This window comes from Rattus norvegicus, chromosome X (assembly GCF_036323735.1).
Source record: "Rattus norvegicus strain BN/NHsdMcwi chromosome X, GRCr8, whole genome shotgun sequence".
Lineage (NCBI taxonomy): Eukaryota > Metazoa > Chordata > Mammalia > Rodentia > Muridae > Rattus > Rattus norvegicus.
The window spans coordinates 40,862,528-40,887,774 of record NC_086039.1 but is presented as its reverse complement, the minus strand read 5'-3'; the positions used below and the strand labels follow the sequence as shown (position 1 = coordinate 40,887,774).

General features: G+C 33.2%; 1 protein-coding gene across 6 annotated transcripts in view; it reads right to left on the bottom strand.

Moving 5' to 3' along the window:
• Cnksr2 (connector enhancer of kinase suppressor of Ras 2) overlaps positions 1 to 25,247 on the bottom strand; it is a 248,888-nt gene that overhangs the window by 83,956 nt on the left and 139,685 nt on the right. For all 6 annotated transcript variants that reach the window (XM_017602144.3, XM_063280272.1, XM_039100001.2 and 3 more), the window contains 2 exons: positions 15,375 to 15,508; positions 11,987 to 12,198 (listed from right to left, as the gene is read on the bottom strand). In XM_017602144.3, the coding sequence (XP_017457633.1) occupies positions 11,987 to 12,198; positions 15,375 to 15,508 (346 nt within the window). The remainder of the gene's footprint in view (positions 1 to 11,986; positions 12,199 to 15,374; positions 15,509 to 25,247) is intronic.

Below are 25,247 nucleotides of genomic sequence, written 5' to 3'. Positions count from 1 at the left end.
AAACCAAAAACAACTGAAATATCTTTTCTAAAAATAGGTTACATTTGTTTGTGTTTACTCTTGCTTTATAAAATGATCTACACTCGAATTGAGCAGTGATGTAAGTGCAGAACGCAGGGTCAACATCACATGGTCATTTTAATGCTCTATCACAAAGTTAACTTTTTGAATCAAATTATTTTTATAAAGGTAATTCTACCAAGAGGAGGAGTATATATATATATATATATATATATATATATATATATATATATATATATATATATTTGTGTGTGTGTTTACTTAATGAGTTTGCCATATAGTTACATGAATTTGAGTGAAGTCAGTATTTCTTATCTTACATTTTGCTGCTGTTCAGCGACAATTACAGGAGAATTGTGGAAAGAATGAGGAACGATTAGGGGACATAGAATAACTCTGGGCCCTCCTTTCAATGCTATGGAGGCATAAAACAAAATTTGAGAAAATACATTGGCCTCTTGCTACACTCAGCTTAATATAGACCTGAACGAGAAAGATGGCATTGGCATGCAACATTATTTGTTTAATTGCACATAATATTTGTTTAAATGTTTTAAGTTAATTGCAAATTAAATCAATTAAAAAAGTCTTAGTGGAACAATATATTGAAAACCCTATCACTATCCAGAAGGCAGTTATATTTCCTCATAAACTCTTAGAAATATTGTGGAGAACAATAGGCTAATTTTATCAGACTGGGACTCAGCAGGAAACCGATTCTGAGGTGCTGGTAGTTCTTCTGGGCCCTGGAGGCCTAAAGCAGGGAGTGGAGAGGGAGGGAGAGGGGTGCCTAGGTCCTGGTGGGAGCTTGGTGGTACCTTTCCTGTCCCCTAGAGGACCTAATTTTGCTGCCAATATTGGTATGTAACAGGTCACATGGGCCCAGAGAAGGAAAACATTCTCTTTTGCAAAGAAGATAGTACAAAACCAAAAGAAACAAAGAAAGAAAGGAAGGAAGGACGGAAGGAAGAAAGAAAGAAAGAAAAAAGAAAGAAAGATAGATTGTGAGGGTTAGATGAAGAATTAAAGCATAAATTGTGAATGAAGCACTGTGCTTGAAGTCCTTTGTCTTAGAACAGATGGGAGTACATTGACATTACAGTGCCTGTTACCTATAAAACAATGACAGGTTATCACATTGACACTTTTAATTTGTCAAGCATTGTTTTAATTATTTGCACTAATGTATGTAAGAGTCATTGACATGATCAGAATATGACTTCTAGCCACCTGCTCTTGAAAGATATGTACTACAACACTTAATATTTTCTTTCCTAGGATCTATTTTCTTCTATGATTTCTAAAATAAACCATTTTGCAATGGAATCAGTAACTCTGCAAGTAGAGGTTATAGAATGCAGTCCACTGAACTTTCTACTTAGTTTTTATTACTTTGATTTGGAATTTTTCACAAATACAATTTATCCTATGAATAGAGTCCATCTAGTTTTTCTGTAAGATAAAAATCGATGACATCTAACAAGTCAACTGGGGGAAGATATCAACTTTTCTGTTTAGATTTTTTTTTTAGTTCTTTTTTAACTTTTTGCCCCCAGGACTGTTTGGATCTTAAAATGCAAAGAAATTTCTATCACTGATACCAAAGATTTGGGATATTTGAGCCAAATTACAAGTCTTTCAGCATTTCCTAAGTGTGTTCTATAAGGTGCTTATTAAGCTGGTAATTAATACATATTTGTGACCCCCAAACCAAAGATTTGATGTACAAATACCCTGCAGAAACACTGGACATAGTCCAAATGCAACAAACATTCAATGCTGTTTACATTTATCTACGAGGAGTATAAAATATGTAAATATCCCAGTCTTATAAAAATCACACAACTTTTCCTTAATAGACTTTCAAAACCAGAGATCTGAAGAAAATAAGACAATGTCAGATTATTTAATCCACATTATGATTGAAAGCTAACACTAATAGCTGTTAGCAAATGCTACTTGCTACATTTTCAATAAGAGAAAATGCATTCTAATTTCAATCAGGGAAATAATGTATCATATCTTGCTCCAAGGGATGTCATAGTTAGTTTAGTTGTTTAGTTGTGGGGCAGACTAGATAATTATAGACAGTCACAATCTCATAACACTTTTGCTCAGGGAATAGACTAATCATGAAGAAATACAGATATATATTTCCAGAGGGATAATTTCCTACATTCTTTTAGTTAAAAAACAAGACAACCATGAATGCCTTATAGGAGTTCTCTACCTGAGTTTTCCAGTATCTGTTTCTGTAAATTAGTCCTTAGAATAGCCAGGGTTTTTTTTTTATTTTTATTTTTTATTTTTTTATTAACTTGAGTATTTCTTATATACATTTCAAGTGTTATTCCCTTTCCCGTTTTCCGGGCAAACATCCCCCTCCCCCCTCCCCTTCCTTATGGGTGTTCCCCTCCCAACCCTCCCCCCATTGCCGCCCTCCCCCCATAGTCTAGTTCACTGGGGGTTCAGTCTTAGCAGGACCCAGGGCTTCCCCTTCCACTGGTGCTCTTACTAGGATATTCATTGCTACCTATGAGGTCAGAGTCCAGGGTCAGTCCATGTATAGTATTTAGGTAGTATAGCCAGGGTTTCTTAACAACAGCATTCTGGACATTCTTTATATTTGGACACTTTGAGTATTGCAAAATGCAGAGTAGCAATCTCATCTTCTACCCTGCCCATTGGGTGCCACTAAGACCATGCATCCCATAGTATGCCATAATTCAAGAAATTGCCAAATGTCCTCAAATGGGCAGGACTGTTTCCAGACGAGAATTCTGAAGTAATTTCCTATTCTTGGCTTTTCCATTCTGTCTGTACTAGAGAGCACTATTTCATCCGCATCACTCCATTCCATTGAAGAAGTCATGTGAAAGTTTTGTTCTTCTTCTGATAAGTGAACTAAATAACCAAACTGACATAGCCATCTTTATGTCTTCTCTATATACTAATATTTCATAGCCTTATGAAAAGTTTCCTTTCCTTTACTGTTTTCTATATTAACTGTTTCCTTGAATTAGTTCAGCATAAACCTCTCTTCAAAGGGTTTATCTTTTTTTCTTTTTTTTCGGAGCTGGGGACCGAACGCTGGGCCTTGCGCTTGCTAGGCAAGCACTGTACCACTGAGCTAAATCCCCAACCCCGGGTTTATTTTTTAAGGAGTTTACAACACTTCTATTTTTCACATTATTTTATCCTTTATTTTTGTAGCACCTCATCTAAAACTTTAAGAAGGTGTGAGTGCCAAGTCATATTTGGATTTCTGAAATTGACCCATAATGCAACCTGATGCTTTCTACAGTGGAGTTTAAGACTTGGATAAACACAGTTTAGAGTATTATTAACAGTTTACATGTTCTTCCTTTTTCTATAACAATATTGCACCAAAATTAACTAAATATTAATTTTGCTTATATTTATTTTAATTGCTATACTTAAATAGTTGGTTATTGGCTTAGTAGAGACCAAACATGAATATTTAACTTTACTCTTAATCCTTTACTAGGTCCTGTGAAAGGAAGGGAATTAAATGCTAATATGATTTATAAGTAGCTGAAATTCTTTGTCACATTTGGTTTATGAGTAGCAACCACTTACTATGTATGCCATTACTGTACCATTTTTTAAGAACGTCCTATGAGGTAAACATTGTGCTAAGTGACTGACATATATAAAGCCTTGTTTAGTCTTTATGGATACAGTAGTAACAGTATTGTCACTCTATCTTTTTCCAGATAAAACCCTGACCTATAAGTGTAGTCTCACTTAAGTTCAAGTATTAAAAGCCAAGCTATATGATGCCAAATTCAAGTTCATTTGACCTGAAAACTAATGCTTTTCCAGCAAACCGTTGAACTGAGAATGGGGTCCTGTTGGAAGAATTATAGAAAGGATTGAAGGAGCTGAAGGGGCTTGCAACCCCATAAGAACAACAATGCCAACCAACCAGAGCTCCCAGGGACTAAACTACTACCTAGAGTAGACATGGACAGAACCATGACTCCGGCTGCATATGTAGCAGCAAAAGATGGGTACCAATGGGAGAATCCCTTGGTCCTGTCAAGGCTGGAATCTCCCAGTGCAGGGGAATGTCAGAGGGGATGTGAAGGGGGGTGGGTGTGGAGGGGGAACACTCTCAAAGAAGAAGGGGAGGGGGATGGGATAGGGGGTTTATAGCCAGGACTGGGAAACGGAATAACATTTGAAATGTAAATAAATATATCCAATAAAAAATAAATATATTATAACCAACCAACCAAACAAAAATAATGCTTTTCTATTCTACCCACAAAATTGTAATAATTGAGAAAGAGAGCATTCCCCAAATGATTATTCTAATTTTCGTATTAGGAATAGAGTTTTCTATTTTTATGTCAAAATATTGCTGAACTGCTTTTCCTTTAGTTACACAGTGCTTTATCCCCATTAGCTTGATGCTAAAAGCTATTTTATAAAGCTAACCAACATAGAGTTATTTATAAGTTGTTTTCAAAAGTACAAAAGGATAATAATTCATGTGAGCATAGTTTACATTTCATATTCCGGATTCATTAAATTCTCTCATTGTTTCTTTGGGAACAGTACTTCTTACTTGAATATAGACATATCCTGTGGGTGGTACCCTATTTTCTTTTTTCTCTAGTATAGCTAATGAATCAAGTGTGAATTTTACCTGCAAAGAAAGCTATTTATAGAAAAAATGACAATAAAGAGAACAGGCATCTTTTCAGAAATGAAAGATGAGTAAATATATTTTGTGATTTAAACCTTTGTGAAATGTTTGAAAAATATTAATTATAATTACACTTCCTAAAAGAGAATAAATTTTTAAGACAAAATGAAAGGTAATTAGTATGATAACAAACTTGGAAACATACAAATACCATTTTTATTTTATAGTGACAGAACTTTGCCCTTCATCATGGCATAATAGGTCATTAAAGCCATTTACTATTTACGTGAATAAAGGGGAGAAAGTATTTGATTTTCTTCTATCAGTCAGGTCCAAAATGTCTAGGTATACTATTCTAGACACAAAATTTAGTCAATGCACAATATGTTCAAGTAATACTTAAGAGAATAATTTTCCAAATACCATGTATTCATTTGTATGCTTTTGTTGAGCTACTGGATTTTCAACCAAACAGAAAAGAAATGGGTTCCCATTTCCCAACTTGCACAGTCCTTAAGATACCTGAAATTATTTTCCCACTTTTCTTACATAATTTGACTACTTGTGGCCACAAGTGGATTCAGCCTACACATTAGGAGGTAAACTTCTATGCATAATAATGTGCTGGAATGGTGTGCTGGAATGGACGGGGCAAGGAATCCTCTATAAAGGACACTGGTGGAAAGAATCACTATCTAAATTGAAGTCTGAGAAGATGAAACCAATTTTTTAAGACTTATTTATTTTATTGCTATGAGTAAACTGTCACTGTCTTCAGCCCCATCAGGAGAGGGAGGGCATTGGGTCCCATTATAGATGGTTGTAGCCACCATGTGGTCACTGGGAATTGAACTCAGGAAGAGCAGCCAGTGCTCTTAACTGCTGAGCCACCTCTGCAGCCTGAGACCAAATCTTTTAAAAGTGATCTAACTTTATTTTCATTTTTGTAATGACAACAATGAAAATTACTATCTAATATACTGGTTATGGAGGGCAGTTACAGTGCATTGTCACTAAACTCTCACCAAAAGTCTACGAGGCAGAAATCATCTTCATTTAATAAATGAGAAAATTAAGGAATAAAGTCCTAACTTCAGGGTGATTCTGGAGTAGTTAGCTGACAGACAAGATCCACGGGTATGGCTTATGCCACAGAGAATAAACCCCATTCTAGGTGGTTTCTAAATAGTATTTATTTCTGCAAATTATCTCAAATTAGTTTTGTTTTCATTTGTAGAATAATGAAACAAATTTTATCATGGTTTAAAATTATAAAACACACAGTTGTTCCTTACCTACCTTATAGCAAGCTTTTAAAAAATCCGTCAGTCATATCTATGCAAATGAATGTTGATTGTTGTGTGAATAGTTATAAAACATATAAACAAAGACATAAAATTAGGTCTATATATGCTCGCTTGAGATAAAATTTACATATTTGAAAGAACTAATGCAACATCCTGAAATTTCCTTTTTTTTGTTTATTTATTTATTTTTTTTTTCAAAAAATTTTAATTTGTATTTTTTTTATTAACTTGAGTATTTCTTATATACATTTCGAGTGTTATTCCCTTTCCCGGTTTCCGGGCAAACATCCCCCTCCCCCCTCCCCTTCCTTATGGGTGTTCCCCTCCCAACCCTCCCCCCATTGCCGCCCTCCCCCCATAGACTAGTTCACTGGGGGTTCAGTCTTAGCAGGACCCAGGGCTTCCCCTTCCACTGGTGCTCTTACTAGGATATTCATTGCTACCTATGGGGTCAGAGTGCAGGGTCAGTCCATGTATAGTCTTTAGGTAGTGGCTTAGTCCCTGGAAGCTCTGGTTGCTTGGCATTGTTGTACTTTTGGGGTCTCGAGCCCCTTCAAGCTCTTCCAGTTCTTTCTCTGATTCCTTCAACGGGGGACCTATTCTCAGTTCAGTGGTTTGCTGCTGGCATTCGCCTCTGTATTTGCTGTATTCTGGCTGTGTCTCTCAGGAGAGATCTACATCCGGCTCCTGTCGGTCTGCACTTCTTTGCTTCATCCATCTTGTCTAATTGGGTGGCTGTATATGTATGGGCCACATGTGGGGCAGGCTCTGAATGGGTGTTCCTTCAGTCTCTGTTTTAATCTTTGCCTCTCCCTTCCCTGCCAAGGGTATTCTTTTTCCTCATTTAAAGAAGGAGTGAAGCATTCACATTTTGATCATCCGTCTTGAGTTTCGTTTGTTCTAGGGATCTAGGGTAATTCAAGCATTTGGGCTAATAGCCACTTATCAATGAGTGCATACCATGTATGTCTTTCTGTGATTGGGTTAGCTCACTCAGGATGATATTTTCCAGTTCCAACCATTTGCCTACGAATTTCATAAACTCGTTGTTTTTGATAGCTGAGTAATATTCCATTGTGTAGATGTACCACATTTTCTGTATCCATTCCTCTGTTGAAGGGCATCTGGGTTCTTTCCATTTTCTGGCTATTATAAATAAGGCTGCGATGAACATAGTGGAGCACGTGTCTCTTTTATATGTTGAGGCATCTTTTGGGTATATGCCCAAGAGAGGTATAGCTGGATCCTCAGGCAGTTCAATGTCCAATTTTCTGAGGAACCTCCAGACTGATTTCCAGAATGGTTTTACCAGTCTGCAATCCCACCAACAATGGAGGAGTGTTCCTCTTTCTCCACATCCTCGCCAGCATCTGCTGTCACCTGAGTTTTTGATCTTAGCCATTCTCCCTGGTGTGAGGTGAAATCTCAGGGTTGTTTTGATTTGCATTTCCCTTATGACTAAAGATGTTGAACATTTCTTTAGGTGTTTCTCAGCCATTCGGCATTCCTCAGCTGTGAATTCTTTGTTTAGCTCTGAACCCCATTTTTTAATAGGGTTATTTGTTTCCCTGCGGTCTAACTTCTTGAGTTCTTTGTATATTTTGGATATAAGGCCTCTATCTGTTGTAGGATTGGTAAAGATCTTTTCCCAATCTGTTGGTTGCCGTTTTGTCCTAACCACAGTGTCCTTTGCCTTATAGAAGCTTTGCAGTTTTATGAGATCCCATTTGTCGATTCTTGATCTTAGAGCATAAGCCATTGGTGTTTTGTTCAGGAAATTTTTTCCAGTGCCCATGTGTTCCAGATGCTTCCCTAGTTTTTCTTCTATTAGTTTGAGTGTGTCTGCTTTGATGTGGAGGTCCTTGATCCACTTGGACTTAAGCTTTGTACAGGGTGATAAGCATGGATCGATCTGCATTCTTCTACATGTTGCCCTCCAGTTGAACCAGCACCATTTGCTGAAAATGCTATCTTTTTTCCATTGGATGGTTTTGGCTCCGTTGTCAAAAATCAAGTGACCATAGGTGTGTGGGTTCATTTCTGGGTCTTCAATTCTATTCCATTGGTCTATCTGTCTGTCTCTGTACCAATACCATGCAGTTTTTATCACTATTGCTCTGTAATACTGCTTGAGTTCAGGGATAGTGATTCCCCCTGAAGTCCTTTTATTGTTGAGGATAGCTTTAGCTATCTGAAATTTCCTTTTTAATATTACTTTTATTATTATTAATATTACCATTTAATAACATCACTTTTAGAATCAACTAACATCCATGTATACTTAATTTCAGCTCTATTTCTTAGTAGCTGGGCAATTTTAATCCCTCTGTATTTCAGAGTTTTCAGGTATAAACAGATACTTTAATTTGGATAAATCACATACTGTTGTTGGGAGGTTTAAATGGGCGAATGCCTTATAAATACTCAAAATTGTACTTAGCATAAATCAAAGATCATGGGCATTATTATTTTTTAGATGAGCTGCCCCTGTTCATTCTTACCTATATGTATAATTGCTTATGCAAATACCTATATTTTTAACTCATTCATTTAAAACTAGTGAGCATATAATGTAAGCACCTTAGCTAAGTAATTGTGCTTTATATCATAGAACTAGAAAAATTTCAAAAAGTTTATCCCTAAATCTATGCTTGATTACCATTGTCTGTGATGGTTAATGTAAATTTAACAAGATCTAAGAGACAAACTTCTGGGCCCGTTAGTAAGAAATTATGTTGATTAGACTAACTAGGTGAGAAGATCCACCATAAATGTGGCGGCACCATTTCATGGGCTAGGATACCAGACTGAAGGAAAAGGAGAAAGGGAGCTGAGACCCAGAGTTAATCTCTGCATCCTGACTGGGTGCTTCAACCTCCTATAGTCATGGATTTCCCTTCCTGAGAGACAGCACTCTCAAAAATGTGAGCCAAAACAATTCCTTTCTTCCTCAGGTTGCTTTTGCCAGATATTTTGTTGCAGCAAAGAGAAAAGTAACTAATATAATAGTATAAAATAAACTCCTTATTTTCATATATACATGTATGGTACTTTAAAATACAAATGTATTGAGACATATTCAACCAAAGTACATCGGTGTTCTATGAAGTGTGTTATGTCTCTAAAGATTATCCAAATTCATCCGAAGTTTTCTGATATTTTGTTTTATTTGAGAGAATGTTTTTCTAGGACATTAGGCTTACCCACATCTTCCTCTTTAGTTCAAGCTGAATGTGAATTAACAGTCCTCATGCCTCAACTTCTAGGCTGTTGAGATTAGAAATGGGTGCCATCTCACTCAGCCTACAGCCTAATAACCTTAATTGGTGGCTTAATTTACATACTCGAAAATGAGAGTATCTGTGACTAAGAATGAAAGTGAATGTTTTCAGTATAAACAACTTATACAGTACGTCTGAGGTACCACACAAAGGCCAGTGAGTTTAATTATCATTATTCGTTGAAAGATAAGACATGTGACCTTTTGGTACTTCAGCTTGTTTTGTAATACATTTCAGAAGAACGAAGAATTTCCAGAACTCCATAGTGTTTGTAATACTTTGTCTGTTCAGTGACGGGACTGATTGAAGAATCAAATAAATTTCCTTTGTTACTTAGCAAAGTATGAAGCGCTCTATTTTGGAAACTTTGAGATTTTAGCTTAAAGATTTATAGACAACCTCAGGTTCTCAGACCTATGTTTTGAGAAGTACCAGGTGTTTGGGTCTGATGGGCACTTAGAAATCCTGGATAACTGCTTAACATTTAAAATCAAACATCAATGTCATGTTTATTTGCTGGACTTCCCAGGCTTCAATTCCACAGCTAACATGTTATATACATTCTTCTACTTACCTGAAGTTACTACATCTTTGATATTTTATAGTGATTTTTACCTTTGGGTTATGCCTACCTTACATGGAACATTTAAGTTTTATTCACCCGTGTGTCCTCAGTGCCTGGGTGACTTTATATGTGTATACACCAAATACTAGCTGAGTAAGTTAACAAATGAATTAATTTTGAGAAAAATTATGGAAATAAATTTCCTCTAACTGATGAGTACATTTCATCACTGACAATCTGGCTTTGAGAGAGGAAATATAGTAAGCTGTTCTTTACTTGGAGCAGTCTTCATGTTGTACCTGAAAAATCCCCATGGGACTATCTATAGTTACCCACACTAAAAATATATATTAAATTGTATTACTATACAGTATGATTATAGTTTTGAAGTTCAGTAGTTTGATTTTGTTCTCTCTTGCCATTATATCTACCATTATTTTTTCTCAGCTAATATATATAAATATCAGGAATTTATAGACTATATAAAGTTTCTAAAGTTAAGTATTTTATTTTACTGGGGAAAATGTGCTTTGTGGAACATGACAGAACCAGGTTCTTTAAACTGCAGTCTGAAAGCAGTAACACTTTGTAGTTATTGAAGTAAGAACTCATATTTGACTATATTTGCTGATGATAATTTCCCCTTAAATAAAGAATTTATCTAATTTGATATGTGTAGAAAATTCTAGAATGTGAGAAAATAAGAGTAGATGTACTGTATAGCCTAACAACTTCTGGTCACTTGTGAAATGATGAACACAAGTGAATATAAGTGCTCAAGTTCTTTTAAAATTTCGTATTATGGTCAGTATTTATGCATGTGTGTGTGTGTATATGTACATGTTGTATGTGTGGATGCCAGAGGCTAGTTTCTGGGATTTGTTTTTCTTATTTCAATGGATTCCAGGGCTCCAGGATTGTACAGCGTACATTTTTAATCTGTGGAGCTACCTTTCCCATTTGGCTTCTATTCTGGGTTTTTTTTAAAGTATAGAATAGAGTTTATTCAGGGCATGTGGAGGGGAGTTGAGAGGGTAGTAGAGAAGGGCAGAGAAAGGAGAGAGATGATGATGATGAGTATGAGGATGAGGATGAGGAAGATGAGGAAGAGGAAGAAGAGGAGGAGAAGGAAGAGGAGGAAGAGGAGGGGGGTCAGAGCAGTGGGAGGAGTGGCCAGCCATGAGCAAATGGAGAGAGGGTTGGGGGAAGGAAGAGGGAGGGAGCAGAGCTGGAGCAGGAAGTCAAGAGCAAGAGCAGGAAGTGGTTTCTATCCTTTAGGTTAATTTTTGACAAAACTTAACATATATAATTTTGTCAAATATTAGTAAGAAAATTAAGCAAGTGTAAGAAGAAATGACTGCTGTTTCGGGAACAGAGGATGAAGCCGGGCTGAAATTATCATGGAAAAATCTTGTCTTTTCTCAAAGGATTTGCTTTTCACGCTAAAGGTTTACTTTGAAAGTGGACAGGGAAAAGCATAGTCTTCCAATTAAATCTCTTCACTTGACATTTTAGGGACCTTCACATACAAATATTAGAGATACAGCATATCAATTTCAACTATTTGTAATTGTATTAACTTCTTGGTTATACATCGAAAATCATGAGTCAACCATTAAAAAAATCCTAACATAGCAGCTCTACATCCATCTATGACCTATATAAACTTAGTTCTTTCTAGGTAAAAATTTCCTCTACTCGAACATAAGATCAATCACACAGGTTCTTAAAAGTATAAAGCCTTATATTATACTTTCCCCAGAAAATCCTACCTAAAAGATTCTTTACAAATCCTTGAGGATTAAGAAAATGATTTCATTTCAAAGAAGTCATGTTAAATATGAGTATTTATACTTATATAAAACTCTTGAATTACTTTATTATTGTCCTCTATCATAGAAGATATACATGTGAGTCTAAGATTTCACATGCCATTTATTTAAAATGTTCACTATTCTTTGGAAAATTCTAGAATAATTTCTAGTATCATGTGTTAAAATTTTCCTAGTCTACTTAGAAGTACATGGTGTAACTGATAATTTTAAATACTCAAGAACAATCGACTGAAAGTCTAGGAAAGGTAAATGAGACTCATGGCAGATACAGCTCTTATAGAACATACGGGAAGGACTCTTACCATAGGTTGGTGTGCTTTCTCGTCTTCCTTGACTACTTGATCGTCCTTTTTCATATTCATAGCAATATAAGACAGTGTCTTCTTCAACAATGTTAAACCTCTTTCGATATTCCTGGTCCAGAAATGAATTGGGGGATTCAGATCCCTTATGAACTGGCTTGCCCACCATATGTCCTCTGAGATCTTCACAAGGAAGGTTTCCTTTTTCGTCCCTAAAGCAACATAAAGGTAGAGATGAGCATATTATTAGGGTCATACAAAATTACAGGCGCCTTAAAAATACTAACACTATATAATGTATCTTCAGATCTTTATAAGATTTCTTTGAAAATGATAGACTAGGCTAAAAATATTATTTTTTTCCCACAAAAGAGTAAGGCCAAATGTTTAAATAACTGGCCTCAGTGTCATAGAGATAACTGACAGCTAGAAACACATCGTGGATCTTCTGATTTCTGCTCTAGTCTAATTTTCACCGTGCCATGTCATAAGAAGAAAAACTGTTTCAGCATATAGATTGGTTTTAGGAAAAGGATAGATACTAGGCATAATGCTAACAATTTAACCATATGGTTTTCTTCTGTCTGTTTATCTTATTGGTTCTGATAAAATTTGTATTGCTGAAAAACAAAGTTCTTTACGATTCTATCTCTGATATAAGGGAAACTATGATCGTATGAAAGATACTGGCACCACATAAATCAGTACTATAAGAAGCTCAAACAGCAGCTTATTAATGTAGACCAATTTTAATGTTGATGATCAGTATAAATATTCAAACTCTAAGTGTCTTCTCAGAGAATAAAAAGGTACATATAGAGAAATCATCAGAAAGCCTATAGAAAAACATTACACATTAGCAATGTTTCTCATGGAGAAAGGGTGGAAAACAAGGTAAAATATGGAATTTAGGTATGGGGTTTGAGAATTAATTTTTTCATCTGTAATAATTTAAGGAGAAAAAATTCTCAATACTTTATGAGATCCTTGAATCCTATTTTTGCTATTTAAAAACATTTCCTTTAATTTTTTAGTTTTTATTAATTCATTCTCAATTGTATTAAACATTTCCTGTTTGTTCAGTGCAGTTTTATCTATCTATGCTTTGTTCTCCTGCTTCTACTACTGAGTTTCCCCTACAGCCCCCTCCCATTGCCATACCTTTTCTTTTGTTTTTCCACCTCTATAACCCTGTGAAACTTTTAACGAGGTCTGAGGTACAAGGCCATTGTTTTTAGACAGTAATGGGCGACTGAGTTCATAATGAAGGCTTCCTTCTAGGACTAATTAAAAAACACCTTGTTTATCTTATTAAATCTTTCCTTGGCTATCTGTGAAAATTTATCTTAAAAATTGTCTTCTACAATTTGACTATACATGCCAATGTAATATATTTTTCCTCTCATGTATCATTCTGCTTCACTGGTAATGGGTGTTCCTAGTTATCCTAAAAAGTATCACAAGTCAGCACTATCAAATATGAACATATTAATTTTATATCAAAATACGACTAAAATCTTAACTTACAATGTAAACTGAGTCATATTTTAATTATCTCCCATAGGACCTTACCAAATGGTGATAAATTTATAAAGATCGGTCAATTTAATAATTAGGAATCTCGGCCTACCAAAAATCTGTATTTATCTATATGAAAATGTACATATCCAAAGTAGAGAACTATAATCCAGATATTTTAATGATGTAGAAAGCAATAAATAATATTCTCAAAGCTGACTCAATCAGAGAGCTGTCTTATTAGTGTATTTCCTCACCAGATAGCTACCATTTTTATAATCATTTACTTTTTCATCTCTTCAATATATTGCTTTTTACTGAACTATAAATACATAACTGGTTCTGAAACACGAAGAACACAAATATAAATCTCAGTGCAAATTTCATTTTCAGTTAGCTGAAAGCTCTTCTTGAACTAATTGCCTGTTAGGTTTTCTTACTGTTAGTTCTTAATTGAAAAGAACTTGACATTGCATTTAGTGTAGAAACAGCCCCAGTGAACTCACAACACTGGAGAAGGTTCTGTTCATCTGTACATTTGCAGATTTCTCCATGAGGCTTCTGACATGAATACCAATGCAGCTCATACCAGAAGGTAATTTAGACCTATTAGTTTATCATGTTATATTTATATAGACATCCTCTGTGGGAAAAATTTGCAAGGGCTGCCAATTTTCAAAATACAGTATTATAGAGGAGCAGCCTTTTATCAATAGGTCAACTTTATTAAACATGACTATATAGAATATACTGAATAATGGAAAATTGAGTAATGTATCAAGGAAAACAAAAATTTTCAGTGAAATAAAGTAATAACATATGCAATTAAGTATATAATTAAATATATAATGTATATGTATGCATTCATAGTATGAGTTTTCTGAAGAACTTAATGTAGTATAAACATGTTCACTTTTCTTAAATTTATATGTGCATATGCAAGCAGAAAATCTATACTTATACTCCAGATTTAAGGAGTCAGATTAAAAGATCATTGCCCTAGTGGATATTCTTTACAGTTATCCTAGCTACATACTAGGTTTAATAAGACAAATTAGTTATTAAAGCTTAATATTTCTTAAGGACCTATAAAATATTTATTCACATCACAAAAAAGAAAGTTGGCTAAGTACAAAGTATAACTTGCATTATAAGACTGTATATACAATCAAAAGACAATAAAATTATGACCATTTTAAAGCAAAAATTCCCTTAAATGTTTTCAAAAATGTAATGGTATGAAAAATTTTAATTCAACTACTCTTGCCTTTTCTCTTTTTAAAGGTAAGAAAGCTTTTTATCATGTACAACTGTAATTAAGAATACAATGTATGTCTATATACTGCAAAAATTCCTATCCTATAAAAGATTTACTTACAATATTTTTAAATGAGCATCTAAAATGTGAGATGGTAAATACTTCTCAGTTTTATTTAAGAAAGTATAGGAATCGGGGTTGGGGATTTGGCTCAGTGGTAGAGCGCTTGCCTAGCAAGCCCAAGGCCCTGGGTTCGGTCCTCAGCTCCGAAAAAAAAGAAAAGAAAAAAAAAGTATAGGAACCATCTCTAAACTATCCCTTTAAAAACATATGAAATGTTTTATATAGAACTGACATTTCTTGTGGCTTCACAGTCAAAAATCCTCCCTCATTACCTTGTAAAATAATCTTGGCTATTTAATATTACTTTCCTATCATGTGAGATAACTTGTTATTAAGAATACATTTGCTATCATAGGAAGTACTTTTTAGAATGTGTTCAGAATTCTCGAGAAAAATATTCAAATTGTTCTTTAAGAACTGAGTTCATAGTGTAGAAGCAACTAGTTTTAGTTAGAAGCTGCCCAGAATAACAACCTGGATGGTTTATACCTGGGAATGTATGGTTCTGCAGGAGGAGGGGGGATGTAGAGATCCTGGAGAGCAGAACTGTCTCTTTTGGTGGGTGTACTGATGGTGCTGGAAGGCGTGGCAACGCTGCTTGTGGGACTTCTAGGTATAAGAGGCTGGTTAAAATGAAAAAGAAAATACATACGCACACAAACAACACAAAACAACAACAATGACACATAGTTATCATTTAAAAATTATGTTTGTTCAAATTTTTGAAATTGGCTGAAATCAAGAAAGTGTTATTTACCATATGGATATTCGTTTGGGTCCCTCCCCAAACAAATAATATATAATAATAATGTTTTCCATGCATTTCATAACTCACCTTTTCTATGGTTTAACCAACCAAAAGCTATTTACAAAATAAAAGTACTACTCAATGATTTGCAATGAGAAGAGTTATGTCACTTAAAAATGAGAAACTATTTAAATTAAATTTTCTGGAATCCCACTCTTGAAAGCTAATAAAAATAATTAATAAATGACTTCGCTTACATCCTCACTGACATTTGACAAACAATAGTTTTATGTTAGAATGTGACAGAGGCTCAGAGAAGTAACATAAAAATAGAGATCAACACAGGAGAGTATTTTGCAGGAAAATATAGTTTCTGTCAACATGAAAACAAAGCTGTCTCTTCCAAGTCATTTTCTATTACATCTTTAAAAGTATAGTGAATAAGGTGACACAATCATGACACAATCATTTCATCTTTCACAGGCGCATGGATTTATCTATTATTCAAATCTCATCTCTTGTTCCATGCCTGTAGATCTCTTGTTTTTAAGCATTAAATAGAGGTTGCTTTCTAAAGATACTGAATAAATGGAATTAATCATCTATCATGATGTCTTAAGAGCATTCCCAATTCTACGAATCAAAGGATGTGAGAATAATCTTGTGGACTGAAAAGTTATCCTAAATTGGAACTAAAATTCACAAATTTTATATGTATCTTACATATATGATTAAGTGTACAAACAATTAACATTAAAATATAATCCTCAATGCAATGTCAAACAGAAAGTGATCACAAAATGAACTGCATCTTCACATGACAAAATGGTACTATTTGAGCCTGTATGAAACACATTAGGCAAATCTAGATAAACTCACAATTCTAGCACTTCAACATGCAAATGCTGGACACGCAAATAAATGCATATTACAACTATTTGTATTGTAGCATTACTTCCATACAGATAACAAAACATTTTTGAAAGCCAGGCATAAATACAATGGAAATTACAATGTAGGTCACTGGGATAAGCTACACAATTCGGGACTCAGTTAATGACTTTGACCTTCCTCATTACACAGCTTATCCTAATAGCTTCAAATCACACTTCCTTCCAAAAGGACAGTAAAGTTTAATGTATGCGAAATCAAAATTAAACAAAAAAAGAGATAGGAAAAGGAATGGTGATGTATGAAATCTTAATTTTCTATCACATGTGATGATTTAACAGTGTCATAAACTTTACGCACTAATTAAAGAATTTTAGAAATTATGACAGTATGCAATAAAGAGTTCCCTGTCTAACAATATATATATTTTTTAAGAATAGAATCGAACTAATCTATGCCTGCCCCATAGAAACCACATTCTTGGCAATGAGAAACTCTGAGATTACACAGATGATTAGAAGAGTCATTTGTACTGATGAATGCCATGAAGCCCAAGATAATAAAAAATGAATTTTAAGTGCATTTCATGCCTTTATGATATTTGAATGAAAGATTCAGTGATACAGAACACATGCACACACACTCACACCTCTATGTATTGCAATATGACAGCTTACAGTTCTTTTACTCTTTGTTGGTGTATTTTGGCTCAAGGTACAAACAACCGTAATAGACATGCAGGAAAAGAAAAACTTAATATACAGTATATTAATTTCCAATACTCTAAAAATCAATTTACTATGAAAGAAAAACAAATTATCAGTATGCTTTCCAATGTACTTTAACTTTAAAATATCCTAACAGTACAAGAGAACTTCAGAACACTTTCTAATAACACAAGGTTTTAATAAAAAGTAATCTAAATTAAATTTTATTGTCTTTCTTCTCTTGTAAGGTTACTATTATACTTTTACTTTGGTAATCTACAGTTTTGTTTGTTTGTTTGTTTAGTATCTATTTTCTTCCCATAACACCCAAAAACAAGAAAAAAAGAATTGCAGTCAACTTTTTACAAGAATATTCAAATATGTCTTAAGTATGAGGATAAGACTTGTGGAATTTTTAACTTGCATGAGCAACCTGCCAAAATTGTGAATTCCTTTTCTAGATTTCAGGGTTAGCTATGCCAACTTCTTTCAAATATCTATTACGTCTACATTTCTATTTTCAACAAAGAGTTGCTATTAATGTTATTATTTAATGTGAGTCACTATATTGGAAAAGTTTTAAAAAGAAAAATATTATATTTCATTTCTATATTCAACAAGGAGTTGCTGTTAATAAGAGTTAATGTGAGTTATCATGTTAGAAAATTAATATAAGAAAAAGGGTTAAAATGTTCAACTAGATACCAGACTTGGTTATGTTACCCTGGACGATTAAATGAACTGCTATAAAATCGATACTACTTGTTCTTACAGAGCAAAGGAGGAATGACTCGATTATGTTGCTGAATTCAACTGGCTGAATTTTATTTTATTAAGAGATAAACCAGAGGAAATATTTCAATGAGTTTATCGTGTGGATGTCCTCTGGCTTATCAGTATGCTCTATACAAATTAAAGGTCATTGTAGATATTCAATACATATGTGATACTTTTCTGTATTGTTTGTGCTATTATTGTCAAGCTAAACAGACTTAGAAAGAAAACATTTACTTTGAGAATCATATTAAAATATCAACTTGACACTGATATTAGAAAAATAAGCTACATATTAATTTTAAAAATTTTCTAGACAAGAATTGAAAGAGTATAAAATAAAATGACTGAAAGCATTTGAAAATCATTAAGGAACTTTAAGAAGATGTATAACAGCATAGAACAAATAATAAAATTAAGTTGAAATTGTTGAAAATTTTCTAATTATAACAAGTTGTGCTAAAAAAAAACTACTATTGGGGTTGGGGATTTAGCTCAGTGGTAGAGCGCTTGCCTAGGAAGCACAAGGCCCTGGGTTCGGTCCCCAGCTCCGAAAAAAAGAACCAAAAAAAAAAAAACTACTATTAGTATGAAAATACATGGGAAATGACAAATTTAGTGTCCCTTGATAAAAAAACTAAGGATATTTCATAATTCATTATATATATATATATATATATATATATATATATATACATCCTTTGACTAAAATCCTCAAGGAAGATAATTTAATAAAACTAGGCTATACCTTCTCTTATCCTAGAGACATTTACTGTAAACAATTTACTTATGATAGAGCATCAGGAAAATAGTCATGGTTGTACTGGGAAGAATTTGCACTTTAAGCAAAAAGTCGAATTAACCCTTTCTTTCATGACTTTAATATCTTTGGGAATTTTTTTGGCAAAAACTACTATCAGTGGTTAAGGGTATTATTTTATGACTGCATATTATCCTAAAGCTTCAATATAACATGGTACAGTGGCATGCTATCAATATGATTTAGAACCATTTTGAACTCCCCTTCAAAGTAGTTTATTTGGAAGGACTTAGTCATAGCATCCAATATTCATTTCTAAATGGTTCTTATACCACAAAGCTCTTCTTTCACAAATTGAACAGCACTGCAGTAAAAAAGACCATTTGTGTGTGTGTGTGTGTGTGTGTGTGTGTGTGTGTATACAATTTTACTCTTAGAAATGAAGTCTGATATATTATTATAGGTTACTGCCTTTTACCTCCCTACGTGTTAAATTCAAAATCATATGCAGCTCTTCAGTACATTTAGATGCTTAATGAGTTGTTGCAATGGTCAACCAGACTCAGAAATCTACCTAGAAGTCATACATGCACGTTCAGTGTCATTTTAAAGTATATAAATACCTTAAAGACACACTCTAAATTATAATATGGTATAAATCATTCTGAAATATGAGTGAGAACTGTAGCAATAACACATTACATATTGATAGAGGGTTGTAATTGTCAAAGAAAATTTTTATCTTTTCTGAGAGATAAAAGACATTACTTTAAATTATTTGATGGTCCAAGTCTTTTCTTCTTCATGTTCTCTAGTTCCATATCATAAATAGGACATTTGCAGACTATTAATATATACATAAATATATGCATGTATGTATGTACAACAGTACATATAAAAGCTCTATGGTAAAGATTATGAAAAACAATGTCCACACGTAAAATCTAAATTTGATTTTTAAGTTTTACTTGAAATATTTTAAAATCTTTGGCAAGTGTATTTTAATTTAGTTGTCCTTCAGTTTGTTATCTGATCTATTGAGGTTAGAGATATAATTTTTTTCAATGAAACCAATGACATAGAAGCCGACCCAATATTGAAACGTTAAACACTGCAATAGTACTTAGTTGCAAAAAATCACTTATGTGAAATTCACACAAAAATTTGTTTTTCCCTTCAGGTGGAAAATATGAACTGAGATGAAATGATTACATTAAGTATATATAACCTAGCCATTCATTTTATTTATTCTTCGAAGTAATCACAGACTCAAATTGATCACAACACCCCAACGTTCTAGCATAGGACAGTATTTAAGTCTTTATACAGTTCAGGCACATTCTTATTAAATTCCCAATACTGGTATCACTAATACCAGAATATTGCTTTATATTAACAATTATTTCCTTGATCATCTCAACAAATGGTCCAAAGAAAATGTATTCTGGGTTTGGAAACAAGAATTTGCATACAATCCTATACAGTTCTTGACCACATAGAAAATGCTAGCAATAATTTCAAAAAATAATGTGCACATTTTTAATCAGCCAAGCCTTTTCTATGTGAAAAATTATTTGAGAAAAACTTAAGCAAAATGTGTGTTTAAAAAATTCTCGGGGTTGGGGATTTAGCTCAGTGGTAGAGCGCTTGCCTAGCAAGCACAAGGCCCTGGGTTTGGTCCCCAGCTCCGAAAAAAAGAAAAAAGAAAAAAAATTCTCCCTTGGCTTTCCACCTTCCACTGGAATACAAATTTATAATTACAAAATGTTATGTTTTCTTCTATAAGCATGTAAAGTTTCTGTTCTTTTTACTGGACTATAAAGAAAACTTTTTTTTTCAGACCATAGATATGATCAGGAGACCTTACATTCTTGAATTTTAAAAGCACAGGTATATGGACATAAAATATTATGCTATTACACAATATCTTATATAATATTTGGAGTCATATTACAAAATAGCTATTCCCATCAAATTACATTGTATTGATAAGACTAGTGTATGTAATTTTGTGCTGTTTGACCTTGTGTGCACAATTAAATGGTAATATTAAATTTGAAATCAAGTGTTCCAAAATATAGTTAACATTATTCTGGGATAGTAACAGAAGAAATTGTGGGAAGTTGAGGTTTTACTCGAAACACTTTATATTTAAGATTTCTGAAAAGCATAAACTTAACTTAATCGTCAACTGTTTAGCAATGGCTAACTTCACACCATGTGTGAAAACTGTGAAAGCTTTTGCCTTAGTCCCACAAATGTTCCTGAGACTCTTTAGTTGATTGCATAGACACTGATGAAGTTCAATGTGCTATGATAGTTGCTTGCAGTCATTTCCTAATTTGAGCATGTAGAACAGAGAAAGGCCACTGTTGTCCAGCCAGCAGAATTACATTTTTACTTAAAATTATACCTCAAAAAGTATCCCTCAAATAAAAGGTTTTCCTCATAATATGATTTTAAAACAAGACTTTCTAAAATGCACAAACTTTCACTAATACTCATTTAACAAGCTCAAATTGTATTTTGGATATTGAAATAAAGTTTATTGAGTTGTTTTGACTTCTCCATCTATAAGTGCATTACTGCAAATTTATTGTGCTCACCATTCTATAGTTGTTATACCAGTTGATATACAAAAGTGACTGCTGTTGATAATTTTTATCTCATTTCTATTCAGTCATTACATGATGGGAAAGTGCAAACTGCCATCAATAAAATTTAAGTACAAAATCACAAACCAACACTATGGTATCAATATAAGAGATATGTGGGGAAGAAAATAATGCTATTCATATAGATAATATTAATTTATATAAAATGTGTTGAACAATATTTAAATCGGCATTAGTTTATTTGAGATGTATTTCTGCACCAAAAGCTGGTTTCTTCAAGAGTTTTGAGTAGTCATTGTTTCCCAGTGATTTAAGGAAACTTCTTTTTGGTTGTGTCCAGTTATTTTTTTCCATGCTTCTCTCATAAGAAGAAAACGACCTCTCACATGTTCTTGTTGCAATATATCAATTACATTTAGTATGGCAAACTTCTAATCATCTATGTGTGCTCTCTACAGCACTCCCTGGATTTCATTTTATTAAGAAAACAATGTGACCATATGCAATCACCATGCTTACCCACATTCTGGAAATTAGTACAGTGCCTAGGCGATGTTTTGAAAGCAACTTTTAGGAGTCAAGACACCCCTGTTTACCTTCTTAGAATAAAAGATTGCATCTCATAGACAGATATCTTCGCTATTTATGAATGTATATAGATGACAGAGAATTTGAATTTTCAGATGTAACTGAATTTGGTCATTGGATCTAAGGGATCTTTAAGTCCTTCAGTTCTATAATCAAATGCTTGAGAAAATAGAATTATATCAAAAGAGCTGCCAAGTTTCATGAAATGTGCTGATGAAATTGCTCTGTAAGCATGAAATTGAGTTGTATGCTTTTGCTTATTTGGCTATGAGTTCCAAAGAAATTCCAAATCAAAATCTACCATTGCAGTTAATTAATATTAAATGGCCCTATCATTTTCATCAGTTTAGAAATAAAATACTTCACCTTAGGATACATATATTTTATTTTATTACATTTACAAATACTGCCATATTTGTTTAAAGTCATTAGGTATGAAAATGATGTACACAGTACTTTTGACCTACACATTCAGTTAATTGATACTTTTATTTGAAAAAAGTTTGTAGATAGGTTGAGCCTGGTAATAAAAAAAAATACACAAGGTGACTTAAATAAATACAACAAATTCTTTGTGTAGTTTCTAGGTGAATTTATTCTTACTAGATTATTGGTATACTTGAGAAAAAGAAGCAACATAATTCAAACTTCAAGTTTTAAATATTGATGATTTATATTTAATACCTATGATTTAATAGGCATTTTGGTTGCAGCCGATTTGTATGGATACCAGAATTAAGCAAACAATAATAATGCCACTTGTGTCTACACAGAGGATTGTTGCTGCATTAGTTTTTGTGCTTCACATGTGAGGCTGATTCTCAGAAAATATGACCTCCGACAAAGCCATGGAGAAATCCACAATTGCATCGATCCTAACCCTGCTACTTGACGTTTTCTCTCTGGGACAGCATGCTTTCAAATTCTCGAGTTTGAAATCTTAGGGGGTTCCACCTTTACTTGAACTCAATTTGTATTCAATAAAAATTCTGATAGTTTCCATTAAGCTTCAGGGTGTATGGATTTTAGCACAGGCTAAAGCTTTAAGATCAATAAAGGACTCTATAATGATATAATTTCCAGTCCTTAAAATAGGTTACAGGATCATGTTGTGGTAGTGGTGCTGTTGTAAAATTATAGAGCACATCCACTCTCACTGGGTTCAGTCAGAGAAGATGCACCTAATCCTCAAGAGACTGGAGGTCCAAGAAGTTTAGAGGTCTTGAGGGGTGGGTGGGGTTGGGAAGCCTTGTGGAGACTTGGGGCGGGGGAAGCAGGGAGGAGGTATGGGTTGTGAAACAGTCAGGGGGTAGCCTGGGAGGGGAATACAATCTGGAGTGTAAAAATAAAAAAAATTAGTTTTAGCACTGCTAGGAAGAATTCAATTAAAACCAATTTCTCCTTTTTGCTGTGTTAAAGTTAAGTTTGAAGCAATTTTCAAAGATGTTAAAAATAGTTTTGTTTTCCCTAATAGACTTGCTTATCTAGAGATGGTGTACTTCAGACAATATGTTTTAGGTTTCCCAAATTCAGTTGAAATATGAAATTTACAGACGTGTTGATATATGCACATGTATTTATTTAAATTACTTTCCCTCCAAATTTTAGTATTATGAAAACATAAATTTATAAAATAGTCAACATAAATTAGTAATTAATAAGAAATAAATATAATTAATAATTTGATAATACTTATGCATAGCTTTTTAAGAATGGACCTAAAATAGTACCTTAAAATTTTATAATTATATTGAAAAGATTGATGGAGTTAACTTTTAAAAGGTATTTGTGCTCTAACTTTGAACAAATATCAATTGTACATATAACATAAGTAATACTGGTTTCTGGATTACTTAATTTACTTATATAAAAGTGACTTTAAATTGGTTAACATTAATTTTCACTTCAGCTTATACTGCTGGACAAGGATTTAACAATGGGATAAATAATCATTTGATTTTCTAGACATACTACTTCAGAGTATATAGATCAACAAAAACTAGCATCTTTTGGTGTTTAAGTTCCTTTATGAAGGGCTATCTAGAAAAGAAAAAAATGGACACATATTTAAAGAGGACTATCTAATAAGTGAAAGCATGGGGACTCTTCCTTCATGTACCCATTCATTTAAACTTCAAAAAAGGATCTTTGACATATACATGCCAAATAGAAATTCAAGACTAGAACAAAATAGTTTACAATGTAATAAGAAAAATATGTGATAGAGAATTTTGATCTGACAACATATGACTTAATAAGGCAAATAGCCTCTGAACTTTAGCAATCATTAGATTTTTTGGGTTAAATAGATATTGTAAGTCAACTGCATTTAGACATTATTAATATAACCTATTGAAAAATAGAAAAGCTTCACATTAAATATGTAAAGTTATTAACATTGAAACTTTTATGTGCTTTAACATTATTGAAATATAAAGCCAACTTTGAGGCTGATGAATGGTAAAGTTTTAAATAATGAAAAATAAACCATCAGGATTCTTAAGACCAGTTTAATGGAGGACTTATTTTAAAAAATCTAGGGCTTGTAAAAAGCACTAATAGATTACTAAATCTTAGAAGAAGAAGTTTTGAAGCTTTTCTTCTTAATCTGAAAAATGATCAGTTTTCCAAATTCAGTGAGCAATTATTTAAAAACAACTAGACATCTATAAAAAGGTAATAGTTGACTTAAAAACAGAAGATTTGTGAAAAAAATTCAATGTCGTTTCAGGATTCTATCATGATTGATATAAAACATACTAACTTTTTATCTTTGTCCAACTGCAATACTTTATATCTTTAAAATAACTTTATATACTTTGTCATCCAAATTAATATTTTTTAGTGAAGTCTCATAATAAAGTAAAATGAAAAACTCCTAATGTAACACTTCCCCTGGTTTTACTACCATATATGGTGGACAAGTGAAAAATGAAATATTCTGATAAGTAGACTAATTAAATTTTAATTGCTAATTTGAAAATTAAATTCCCACTCTATAAATTACAAGTTTATATCCTGATTTAAAAGTTTTTTAAACTATCCACTATCTTCTTCCAGAAGTGTATGTGATTACAACTTATAAAATGTAACAAAAAATAAATTTCTTACTTTCTTCTCCATATTTTGACATGGAATAACTTGTGAATTTTTAGAATTATGCGTTAAATTTTAAAAATGAAATTAGTGTTATCCTTTGGGTTTTAGGTATGCTCTCAGATTTCATCACAATTAAATCTAGAAGGATAAGAGGTGAAGAGATAATTTCACAAACAAATT